The sequence below is a fragment of the Haliaeetus leucocephalus genome, unplaced genomic scaffold, assembly GCF_000737465.1.
Source record: "Haliaeetus leucocephalus isolate CR32 unplaced genomic scaffold, Haliaeetus_leucocephalus-4.0 Scaffold148, whole genome shotgun sequence".
Lineage (NCBI taxonomy): Eukaryota > Metazoa > Chordata > Aves > Accipitriformes > Accipitridae > Haliaeetus > Haliaeetus leucocephalus.
In genome coordinates this window covers 1460887-1472335 of record NW_010972584.1, presented here as the reverse complement: position 1 = coordinate 1472335, position 11449 = coordinate 1460887, and the positions used below count along the sequence as shown (strand labels likewise).

Here is an 11449-nt window from a genome sequence, read left to right as displayed (position 1 = left end):
GCTGGGGAAGGCGGAGGGGGGGCCGCTCCGGCAGCCCCGCTTTCTCCGCCACCTCTCCCAGGACCGGGACGAGCCTCGCCCCGTACCTCAGTTTCCCAGCGGGGAAGGGGGCTGGGGGAAGCTCTGGCAGCGGGCGAGAAGCAGCCAAAGCTCTCCTGGAGAGCCTCCGCGTTCAGTCCGGCCAGGGCTCGGAGTAAACTTCTCGCCCCGAGCTCGGGCCGCTCGGCCGGGGCTGCAGCCGGAGCAAGATGGTTTCCTGCCTGCTGTCACAGCTCCTGCAGCAGCAGCGCTGGTACAAAGGCTGGTTTGGGGGGGGGGGGGCTCTCAGGCACCCTGTTGGACCAGGAGATGCACAGCCATGCTGGCACTGTTAGCCTTTCCCAGCCGTGCTCAGATCAAGGCTCCAGCCCTTTGGCAGCAGCTGCTGGCTGAGGAGAGGGGGGATGCACCCCGAGGCACAGCAGGCCACCAGTAAACCCTGCAGAGAGATGCTGGTGGGCAGGGGGCCAAGCCCTCTGTGCTAATGTCACATCAACTGAGGGGGGGGGCAACTGTCCCTGCGAGATGGCAGATGACGAACACCCGAGAAACTCAGCTGCCTTTTCACAGCGAGGTGCTTGTGCTAACCACATCCTCTGCCTCCCTCCGTCGCTCTAAGACGTCGACCAAAAGATAAAAAGCTGCATGGAGGCCTTCTCGCCCCCTTCCCTCTTCCAGCTCACACGCCTGGGCTGCAGAAGGCTTGGTCCCTCTGGTAACCACAACCTTATCGGCTCTTTTTTTCAGGTTCTCTGGCATTTCTGTTGTTGCAGAGGGGAAAGACAGACTCACCCCTCTCCCTAGGTGCAAGCAAGGGGAGGAAGCGGTTTAGCATCTTCAGCTAGGAGAAAAAAAGCTGCATCAGGGTGCACAAGGAGGTTTATTGGAGAAGGCTGCAGGGTAGGGTGGTGGGAGAGGAGAGGCTGAGCCTGGCCAGCGCTGTCCAGAGCTGGGAGCAGGCAGAAGGGGTCTTTGACTGCTTCTCTTCTCCGGTTGCTGGGCTGCACACGCAGGGGGATCTTTCACCTTGCCAAGCTACAGGCCAGATGCCAGTCACTGCTTCTTTTACAGGTCGTCCGTGCTCCTCGGCGCCCCGGCCATCAGGTTGCAGGCAGCTTTGTGCTTCTGCCAGTGCTGGACCTGGCACGCCCTGCAGAGGGGAAGGCCGCCTCTCAGGGGCTCTGCTGCAAAGCAGGGCACCCGCAGCTTGAGCAGGGATGTAGCAGGGCCACATCCATCCCCGGGAGTGAAGCAGCAACAAGGACAAGCCCCAGCACCACGCACCTCTGGGCACTGGCGGGGAGCCGGCACAGCCCAGCCATAGCCCAACAGGGAGGTGAATGTGGCCCCCAGTTCTGGGGACTAAGACGGTTTAACGCCAGACCTTGCCAGATGGTTCAGGACCAGAGAAGATTTAATTTACTGCCATCATCCCAGCTGCCACATCCCAGCCTGTCACCTGCACCCCCAGAGCCACGGGTGCTTTCCTCCCCACTCCTGCCCCACCAAGGTGCAGGGGAGGGAGACAGTCTCACCATGGGAAACCCAGCCCGTCGCTGCTGGTGGTGCGGGCCCAGGCACCTCAGCACCTCACAGTGGCAACACAATGCTCACCAGCACCTCCTCCACCAGTGTCCCAGCCATCAGTCTCGCTGTAAGATTTGGAGAGGTATTTGCGGAGAGCCAGCAGTGCTGAGCAGCAGTGGGACCCCTGGCTTCCCTTGGCCCTTTCACAGCATCCTCCGGTGAGGTCTATTGTGCTCTGGGGAGCCGGGAGCACTGGGGGACTGCGGGGGGGCACTGGGGGGCTGCAGGGGACACAGGTGTGGGTAGTAGGGTTCCCTTACCGCGTGCAGTACCACTCGTTCCGGCAGCGAGAGCACCGCTTGGCCGCCTCTGTGCCACACACCCTGCAGCGGGGCTTGTCGGGGGCCAGAGCCTCTATCATATCCAGGCTGTAGGTCTGTGCCCACCTGCAGCAGGCAGAGAGGGGGTGAGGCTGCTCGTCAGGAACTGCTGACAAGCAGCAAGCTGTCCCCGCTGCACCCCGCCACTGAGGGGACATCCCCAGCCAGTACCACAGAGCCCTCCGTCCTCCCAGTGCTGAGTTCCAGCCCCTGCTAATGGGGATACTGGCTCCATTGGGCACCCTGTGTGCATGTGCCAGGGCCTTACCTGCGTGCCTGGAGCTTCAGCTCCTCCTCAGTAGGGCTGAAGACACGCTTCACCTGGTGCTTGGCGATGGCCTCCCACTTCCCTGTGTTTTTCTTGAGGATGTGGTCCCAGATGACAGGAACCTGGCGGGAGAGGCACAGCAGGAGGAAGGGGTGTTTGCAGCTTGACCGAAGGTGCTGTGGTATGGGGGTATTCGGGGGACGGGGAGGCAGCTGGACCCGGGCATGAGGAGCGTGCCCCCCGGGGAGGGTGAGTGGAGGTAGCATGTGCAGAGGTGAAGGCACAGGGAGCGAGGGTGTGCTTTTGGGTACACGGAGGGGACGGATCTGCTCACCAATGAGAGTTCATGTGAAATGAGGCAAAACCTTCGGGGTCCAGTTGGGAGCCGGCGTTCAGCCCCAAGGCTTGGGCTCCCGCACAGAAAGCCCTGGGATCTCAGCGCCCTGCATGCCGGCAGCAGCGCGAACCCCGTGCTTTGGAGCCGTTTGCCTGAGCAGATTTTTCCACTCGTCACTTCCCCGAAGACGAACACCCGGGGAAGGGCTAGCCCGCGTGAAAGGGAAAGCACCAGCCAAGAGCAGCGCGGGTTCAGGCTCTGGAGAGAACGATGCTGCTTCAAACAGCGCTGCCTTCTCCAGCAGAGTAAAAATAGCCAGGCCTGGAAGGGGAGGAGGCTGCTTGGGGAGCAGCCGAATGGAAAAAGGCCTTTTCAAAGCTTGGCTCAGCGACAGGGAGTGAGTTCACTGCTTTCTGGGCAGAGCGGGGAGCCCACGTGTGTGCTTCCAGCTGGCTCCCCCTGCCCACCTGCCAGGCTCAGCCCCAGCCCTTGGTGGAGGCAGGAGCAGCACCGGCACAAAAGCAGAGCTATGGTGAAGGGCAGCAGCCTGGGTGAGGTCCCCAGTGCGGCAGCTGCCTGTCCCACCGACACGCTGGCAGTCAAGGCACGTGGACTGAATCTCTAACCACCTCCGCCCTGCTGCCATCCCCAGTCCCAGCCGCTTGGCTTGCCGTCTGCAGCCTTCCCCAGCCCCGGTTCCCCCCGTGCCATGCCTCTGGCTCAGCTGCAGCCAGCTCCGGCCAGGGCACATCACCCTCCTCCCAGGCCATGCAGCCAGCCGCACTGGGGGCAGTGTGCTCCCACTCCACACAGCCCAAGTAGCTGCTGCCCGACCTACCCATCTGCTTCGGGAAGCGGCATGGGAGCCTCCAGCAGTGGGGAAGAGCCTCTGCTCTCCCAGCCATTCTCGGCTGCCTCTTTGCAGATCTGCCCCCACACACAATTTCTCCCCTCAGGTCACGAGAAGGCAGTAGAAACACTTTTCTCCAGAGATTACCACTGCACTGATTAAAAACCCCAAGAACCTCACACTGTTTGAAGACCCTCAGGGCCCAACTCCCAAGCCCCAGACATCAGCTGGGACCAGTGTGACTCCAGCCTCTACCACCAGACCTTGGCATCCCTCCGTTCACAGTGTGCCAAGCAGCCCTGGGTCAGCGCTGTAAAAGGGGACTCCTCCCTGGGGAGTCCAGAATTCAGCAGGAAAACACTGATAAATGTTAAATAAAGAGTTAATTGTTAAAACAAGCCAGGGGTTGTCTCTGTCCCATGCAGCCACCACCCCAGGGTCTCAATGCCATATGGAGAGCTGTTTATAACCCAGCATTTATGCCTTTAGATGCGACTGCTTGGCCACTGCGGTAGCAGGACAAGGCTCCCATGTCATCCACGGACAGCTTTGCTGGCAATAAGGGTGTAACTGTGAAACAGGTGCTTGGCTGCTTTACCAGGGCACCACCTCTCCAGAGCTGAGCTTGGTGGGAGGAAAAGGAGGTAGGGAGCTATCAGGCTTAAAGCAGAGCAGCTGGAGAGGTGGAGGAAGAGCCACAGGATACCTGCTCCAGGACAAGATCCTTTTTGGGGGGAGCTGGCTCTGTCACTGCGAGGTGGCTCAGAAATCTCTGCATCTCCACCAGGTTGGGCAGCTGATCAACGAGGACATCTGTCAGGAATGCACGGAGCTGCGGCCACGGAGGTGAAGAGAAGAGCGAATGGAGAGAGGTCAAGACAAGAGAGCCAGAGCTGGGGAAGAAGCATAGCAAGAGCAGGGATCTGTGGGGCACTGGCAGAGTGACCCATGGGGGTCCCACGAGGTGCACTCGTAAACACAAGCTTGGTTGCTGATGGCATGGTGACAGACCCTGCTGCTCTCCCACCACTGGCTCCTAGGAGCCCACAGTGAGGATGGGGAGAGATGCCCAGAGGTGCCTAGTGCTGGCAAGGTCCTACTCTGTGCTGCAGGGGCCATGGCCTTCGTGATGTAGGGTCGTACCTTGAGGAGCTGGCTCTTGTTGAAGCCATCGAAGTGGTATTTGCGCTGGCATTCAGGGCTGAGCAGGAGGTTGAGGAGGGCAAGCCACACCTGCCCATCGAGTTTGGTCATCTTCACCTGGTCTTCAGGGGGCACCACGTGCCACACACCATTCTCAAACTTCTTGAGCTTGCCTGAGGGACAAAAGAACACACGGCTCCAGGAAGAGACAGTGCTGCCTGAGGGAAGATAGCTCAGAGGTCAGGATGCTGGCCTATGCTCACTGCCTCATTTCACCACAGGCAAGCCCCTCTGCTTCAGTCTGCCTCAGTATCCCCACCCCTTTGCTCAGCATAGCAGCCTACTTGGTACTGACACAAGATGTTAGAGAGCATGAAAAGCATAAAGAACATGTATTAAAACAATACGGCTGTGGCAGGAACTGAAAGATCCCCGAGATATCTCCCTCTCTACTTGGCCAGGAGAGCACTGGTAGATGGTGGGGGAGCCCATGCTGCAACAACAGAGTGGCTGGAGAGGCATGTTTTCGGGTACTAGCGTGGCCAATACCCACTCTTCTAGAGTTTCTTCTGCCAGTGAAAGGCAGAAGTAGCATGAATGTAACAGAAGTGACAAAACAAGTTCCAGGAGCTACTGTGCTGCTCTGGGGGATGGAGGAGGATGTAACCCTGCATCTGCACAGCCTGGAAATGCCTTTGCACTCTTGTTTCTTTCCAGTCCCTCCCTCAGGGCCCTGGATCAAAGCTCCCTCTGACACCCCGAGCACACAGGCGGGGAGAAGGGATGTGTTTCCTGGCCGGAGGAGGAGGAAAGCTCCCACAGCCAGCTGGGCTCCTCTCGGCAGGCGCAGAGCCACATGCTTCCCAGCATCTCTTCCTCCCCTGCCCGTGCTGTGACCCCCCTGGTGCAGGGCTGGGGAGGGGAGTGCGGGTTCCCATGCCCCAGGCTGTGCCCCATCATTGCTCAAAGGCAGGCAGCGGAGAAACTGGGGAGCTGCAGGGGGGCACGCCTGGCTGCAGAGGTGCAGGAGGCAGGGCTGATGGCCGATGGGCACAACCTGATCAGAGCGCTTTGGCAAGAGAGAAGCTCAATGAACAGCAGCTTCAGGGCAATCGGTTTGCTGCCTGGGAGACCCCATGTCTGGTTCCAATTATTAGCGCTGTCCCAGAAAGGCGCAGACAGGCTGAGTGACACTCTGGTCTTTCTGTGTCCAGGACAAGACTCCTCGAGGAGCAGGTGGGCCTGGCAGATGTGCTACACTCCTGTCCTGTCCGTGATCAGCTCAGCCCTGTGTAAGGATCGGCTTTTGGGAGCACTGCTGGGTCCCCAGCCCAGCTGTGCTGCAGCTGCTTTCGAGCTGAACAGCTTTGGGCAGGGAGCACTAGTGAGGAGCAAGGGCAGGAGGCTGGAGGGGAGGGTAGAGGGGGAGCAGCTTTCTGCAGGGGCTCCTACAGCAGACATCTCAGTGGATGCAGGTCCCAGCATGCCGCCACGGCGCCACAGGTACCACGGGGCACGATCCGTACCTGCTTCCCGGCAGCTCCAGGGGCAATGTTCCACCAGCTCGACAAGGAGGCAGGGCAGGTTGTGGGTGTTCAGCATCCGTGTCAGCGCGCTCAGGGGCAGACTGGAGATGTGACAGAAAGGGTGAAATGGTGCTCACAGACAAATGCCAGAACAGATACAAATGCTCCCTCAGGCAACTGGGAGAGGCAGGGGAAAAAAACAATGATCTGGGTTCCCATGAGTACCAGGGAGCAGGGTGGAGTGCTGCTGCCTTTGCCTCCAGGGGCACAGTGCCACTGCCACCATGGATACAGCCAGCTGCTGAAAGGGGTCCAGGCACCCGCTGCAATGCCACAGGAATCTCAACCGGAGAGCTCGGCGCATGTCCTCTACTGCTCCTGGGCACCTACCTCTCCACCTGATCGGTGATGAACCGAAGCACGGACAGGGCTTTCAGGGAAATCTCAAACTCCATTGTCTCCGCCTGCTTCTGCAGCTCCTGTGGAGGGACAAGCACAGCCTCGGGATTCCAGGCCCCATTTCCCAGGAGCTACAGGGAGGCAAGGCTGTTGGCTGTGCATCGGTAACCACAGACTGAGGAAGAAACCAGAGCCCTGCAAAACAAACTCTGCTTCTCATCTCGACTGTGCCAGTGCTGCTTGTTTGCCAGGGCAGCCACAGAAATGCTTGCAGCCCACTGTTGCTCGTCCTTCATCTCCCTACCCCTAAAAGGTCACGGGTGGCTACTGGCACAGGGACACTCCCTGAAAGAGGCAAGTCCCAGACCGCTCCTCTCTCCCCTTCTGGGATCATCTTGTGGCCCATGGCCCTGCAGAGACCTGTGAGGTTGAGGGAGGGGGGAGCTGCATGATCAGCACAGGAACCAGAGGAGGAGGAGGAGGAGGAGAGAGAAACGTGGCCCTGCAGCAGTTGCAGTCCTACATCCGCCCCTCCTGGATCTGCCTCTCCCCTCTAGCTTGCGTACAGCCAGCTAGAATATCTGCCTGTGGTTATCCCAGCCCACAGCTATGCCATGCTTTCCAGCCACCCGGCCTCCTTCCCTTCCCAGGCAGCGTGGACACCCCGTTCATCCCCCACGTGCTCAGGCTAATGGTCTGACCACCCTCTGACTCAGCCTCTTTCACGAACATCAGGATGGCTAGCCTGAGAGGTGCCAAGTCCTTCTCCCTGGCCCAGGCAGAGCTTCTCCTCTCCAGTCCCAGATTCTCAGCAGCTCACATCTTCATGTGCAGAGCACTGACCTCAGCAACTCAAATTTCTCTAAAGCGCCACTGCAACAGTTCCCTTCCAAATTCCTGTGGTAAGAAGCCTTGCGCTCCCCCGTGCCGGTGCCCCACACGCTACTAAGAAAGCCTTATGGGCTCTTCCCCGCAACCTCCCTCTCCAAACTCCCCCAGTGAGGCTGTTTCCTACAGCTCCTCCTGGTATCCAGACCTCATCTCTGCTGTCTTCAGGCAGGGACTATCTTTTGCCTGTGCTTCTGGGGGACAGCAGAACAGGTCCTGTTCCAGGGGTTACCACCATACACAGTCACAAAGGACAACAGGCTCCACAACATAGGAGACAGTAGGAACAGCTTTTTCATAGGGGGTTATTGTATGTAGAGTCAGGAGGAGCTGGAATGAATCAGAGGAAACCAGGCTTCTTAGGAGATGATTGCTTTTTAGAACCCTATTGGCTAGAAAAGGTCGTTTTTTTAACTTAAGCCATGTCAAAGCACTAACAGAGACAACCCCTTCCCCTCCCCAGCTGGGAAAACATTTCCTGGAAAACATCCCTATTGTGCTCTGGACCCCTCCACTTCCTTCCCTCTTCTGGAAGAGGAGCACGTGCTCAGGCAATGAGCCAAAGGATGGAGGCAACAGGGGAGGTACAGCCAAGCTTGCAGGCTATCACTTTAACCCTGCTTCTCCAGACACTCCTCGCGATGTCCGCAGTTTAAGGAGAAAACTCAAGGTGCTGAGAAGCACCAGAAGCAAAGAGAGCTCCTGCACTGGGTAGGTGTGTAGGGCAGCCTGGGAACACCTGACAGGGAACAGCTCTGGGCTCGCTGCTGGCCCAGACCAGCACAGAGAGGAGGTATTTCTCAGAGAGCCGAGGAAGCTGGGGGGAAACATATTAGGAAAATTCCTAGTCGTATCGTACATCGATTTGGGAAGGATCCCTCTCATGGTTAATCCTGGCTGGCTCCAGCAGCAGTCTGAGCTAAGGTGGTTTCACAAGCTCCAGGGAGACCTACCCACACAGCTTTCAAGAGCAACTGCAAATGGCCAAAACTCCTGTACCGAATATTTTGCCTATCAACCCTCCAGTGTGCCCCATCAGAGCTCTGACCACGTCCTGCAGGAAGCCTCAAGCTGGCACTGTCATAAGCGAGGGCGGAAGGCGGCTGCGGGGTGGAGGGAGGTGGGTGCAGCTGCTGGCGTGGACAAACACCAGCACCAGATGCCCTCTGAGATGGGTGGGAGGTGCTGGGGTTGCAGCCAAGGGGTTCTCCAAAGGAAGGTCCCCCTGTGCCTCTTCAGGCTGTCCACATCCTCCATCATACATGTCCCCAGTGAGCTATGGGACTTTTTCCTCACCTGCATGGACGAGGCGCTGGCCAGATCCTCGGCATGAAGCTCCACCGGGGTCACTGTTTGTCTGTTGGTGCTCCGAGCTGCGAGCAGGGTCAGTTTTCGGTGGCAATAATCAATTAAATCCAGAATGCTGTCCTCTGCTGACTCGCAGATCTCCTTCAGAACGACAAGAGTTTCATAGAGGGCCCAGCCCCCACAGCCATGGCTTTTCACCCCCAGGGGCTTTACACTGAAGAAAGCTGAACCTGCCTCCTACCTTGTAAAAAAACACTGTCTCCAAGAGGTTAATGATGGAGGCTTCGTGATGCAGCTGTAGGAGGAAAATGGCAAGAGTGAGGCAACAGTGGAGCAATCACCAGCACCGAGGACACAGGCAATGGGACCAGGAAAAGGGCTCTTCTAAGAAGCTGCTTGTGTAGTTATATTTGGCTCTTGGGCTTGCATTTGGCCACAAGTGATGTAATTTTCAAAAAAGCTCCAGTTTATGCAGTTCTTGTTAATATTTATGTTAATATGCCTATGACACTATAATATGCTAACAGAGAACCACACTTCCCGGCAGGCAGGGCTCTTCAGGGCTCTGTCCCTGTGCTACAGTGGCAGTACAACTGTAGCCCTCGGGCAAGCTGCCGCCCCTGGCACTGAGATGGGAAAGTGCTCTGCATGGCTGCACTGCTCTCACCCCTCTGGGTCCCAGGCAGACAGCCTTGTCCTGAGACTGGGAACCACAAGATAACTGCCTCTAGGCAATGCTGCAGACAAATGGCTGCCCAGGGAAGACAACACCTTACCCTGGACTGAAAATGGGCTAAAACTTCCAAGCCTTGGGCAAATTTCCCTTAGGTCAAGGGCTGCATCTCCACAGGGAAGTCCAGCTCCCGAGATCACTCCCTTGCTAAGAACGGCCCAAGGGACTGCTGCTCCCAGGAGCTCAGTAAGAAAAAGCTACGCTTTTCTTAACCCAGAGGCACATAACCTCAGAAACCCCTCTGGTTAGAGGTGCCAGAGAAAAGCAGTGCTCAGAGGGGGGCAAACACCCCAGGGGTGTTGCTGCCTGGGTGCGAGGGTAGCATGAGTCAATGGGAGCTGCAAGCCATGAGCACAGCTGCCTCCAGGAGTGGCTTTTGTTGCATCCAGCAGCTCCCACAAGCCCCTGTACAGGATTAGGCAGGGGCACAGCCCTCCACGGAGCTGAGCTCCCCTGGGAGCAAGGATATGGGCTTGTCGCTTGTGGCTTTGGGAAACCAGGTGCTTCCCACTGTCTCACATTGTCCACCACAGCTTCTCAGTGTGGTGAGATGTAAAACCCCAGCTCTGAGATCTTCAGGGTGAGATTTATTTTTAAGCATAGTGGTGCCTGCCCAATTTCCAGGCTTGGTCCCACTGCCCCCTCTACTCACCACCACATAGATGGGGAAGGTGCTTCTCGGCTTAAAGTCCTCCAGCCGGCACAGCACAGGAAAGATCTTGTGCTTCCAGATCTCCACAGAGATCAGCTCCCCAATGAGAACAGGAATCTAGACAGGGAAGGGATGGGGAAAGCGAAGCACTTCAGACCAGTGCTTCAGGGGAAACCAGTTTTATTGCTAATGCTCAGCCACACAGACTTATTTGGAGTCATCCCACAGAGGAGGGTGGCCTTGGGGCACCCTGTCTCTATTCACCCAGCTCAGAAATCAAAAGCTTTTCACCAACAGACGAGCAGGCAGAGAGAGCTCCTGGGGTTGCAAAGGGGGAAGATGACCCTGAGGAGCTGGGCAGGTCCAGGGCACCACACGTAGCAGTGCAGCCCAACACATTCCAGGGCTGGGACACCCCCGTTATAGGGCAGAGATCCACAAGTGGCAGCGCTGGTGCACAAGAGAGACCAAAACAACCTCCAAGAGAGGAACCAGAGACCAGCAAGTAGCAATACCACAACTTGACCTTTAATTTTTTTAAAAAGTAAAACTGGCAAACCACCAGTCAAACGTCTTTGCTGGAGATACAACAGATTCTTCACAATTTTATTCCAAAATTGCACATTGTCCACAAGGTGACCCCAGCTCGAGGCTGAAGGCCTGGCATGGGGATCACTACCACACCCAAGGAGGCTCACCTTGGCGTAGGTGACCAGCAGCTCGGTGAGGAGCTGCTCCTGGCCCGCAGAGGCACTCAGGATGGCATGCATGTTGAGCTTCTCCACACACTCATGCTGCCGAAGCCATCTGTGGGGCAGCCAGGAAGGACATCAGTGGCAGAGACCTCTGGCCAGGGGCTCTGGGGCTCCGCTGCGCTTCTGGAGAAGGTCCCTCACGCAGGTAAACCTGCTCCCAGCACCCTCATCCCCAGGAAATGCCCCAAGCCTGCCAGGAACCCCCAAACCCCACACTGTCCCCTGAGCCAGCGCTCCCTGGGGCAGCAGCTTCACCTGCAGCAGCCCCAACCCCACTGCCCTCCTGCCTGCCCCCAGCAACACCCACCATGAGACACTGTCACTGGGGGATACACCAAAACTGGGGGTCCTCCTCTCCATCACCCCTACCCACACAGACCCTCTGGGGACACCCCAGATCTGGGGCCCTCCTCTCTCTCTCCCCCAGTCCTTCCAGGAAGGCTCCGGAACTGGGGACCCTCCTCTCTCCCCACCCCACCCTGACTCTCTGGGGTCACTGGGACCCCTCCTCTCTACCCTAGACCTTCTGGGAACCCTTCCTTATCCCCATCCAGACCCTCTGGGGAGGGCCCAAACCCGGGGCCCCTCCTCTCCCCCCACAACCCCAACAGGGACACCCCAAATTTAGAGCCCCTTCTTCATGC

At 58.0% G+C, this 11449-nt stretch overlaps 1 protein-coding gene across 1 annotated transcript; it reads right to left on the bottom strand.

Annotated features, from left to right (window-relative positions):
• Positions 1-1082: 1082 nt before the first annotated feature.
• ZMYND10 (zinc finger, MYND-type containing 10) lies at positions 1083-11328 on the bottom strand. The gene is made up of 11 exons (XM_010561580.1): positions 10749-11328; positions 10051-10167; positions 8907-8960; positions 8654-8806; positions 6461-6549; positions 6071-6171; positions 4545-4717; positions 4108-4233; positions 2215-2336; positions 1887-2012; positions 1083-1189 (listed from the first exon to the last, which is right to left on the bottom strand). The coding sequence occupies exons 1-11, from the start codon at positions 10818-10820 to the stop codon at positions 1105-1107; spliced, it is 1218 nt and encodes a 405-aa protein (XP_010559882.1). The 5' UTR covers positions 10821-11328; the 3' UTR covers positions 1083-1104.
• Positions 11329-11449: the final 121 nt, after the last annotated feature.

Excerpts from the sequence above, each read along its gene's own strand:
- ZMYND10 (XM_010561580.1), bottom strand. The coding sequence starts at position 10,820 with ATGCATGCCATCCTGAGTGCCTCTGCGGGCCAGGAGCAGCTCCTCACC. Across the intron at positions 8,807-8,906 it reads AGACAGTGTTTTTTTACAAG|GAGATCTGCGAGTCAGCAGA; the intron begins GTAGGAGGCAGG and ends GTCGTTCTGAAG. Across the intron at positions 6,172-6,460 it reads ATCACCGATCAGGTGGAGAG|TCTGCCCCTGAGCGCGCTGA; the intron begins GTAGGTGCCCAG and ends TCACATCTCCAG.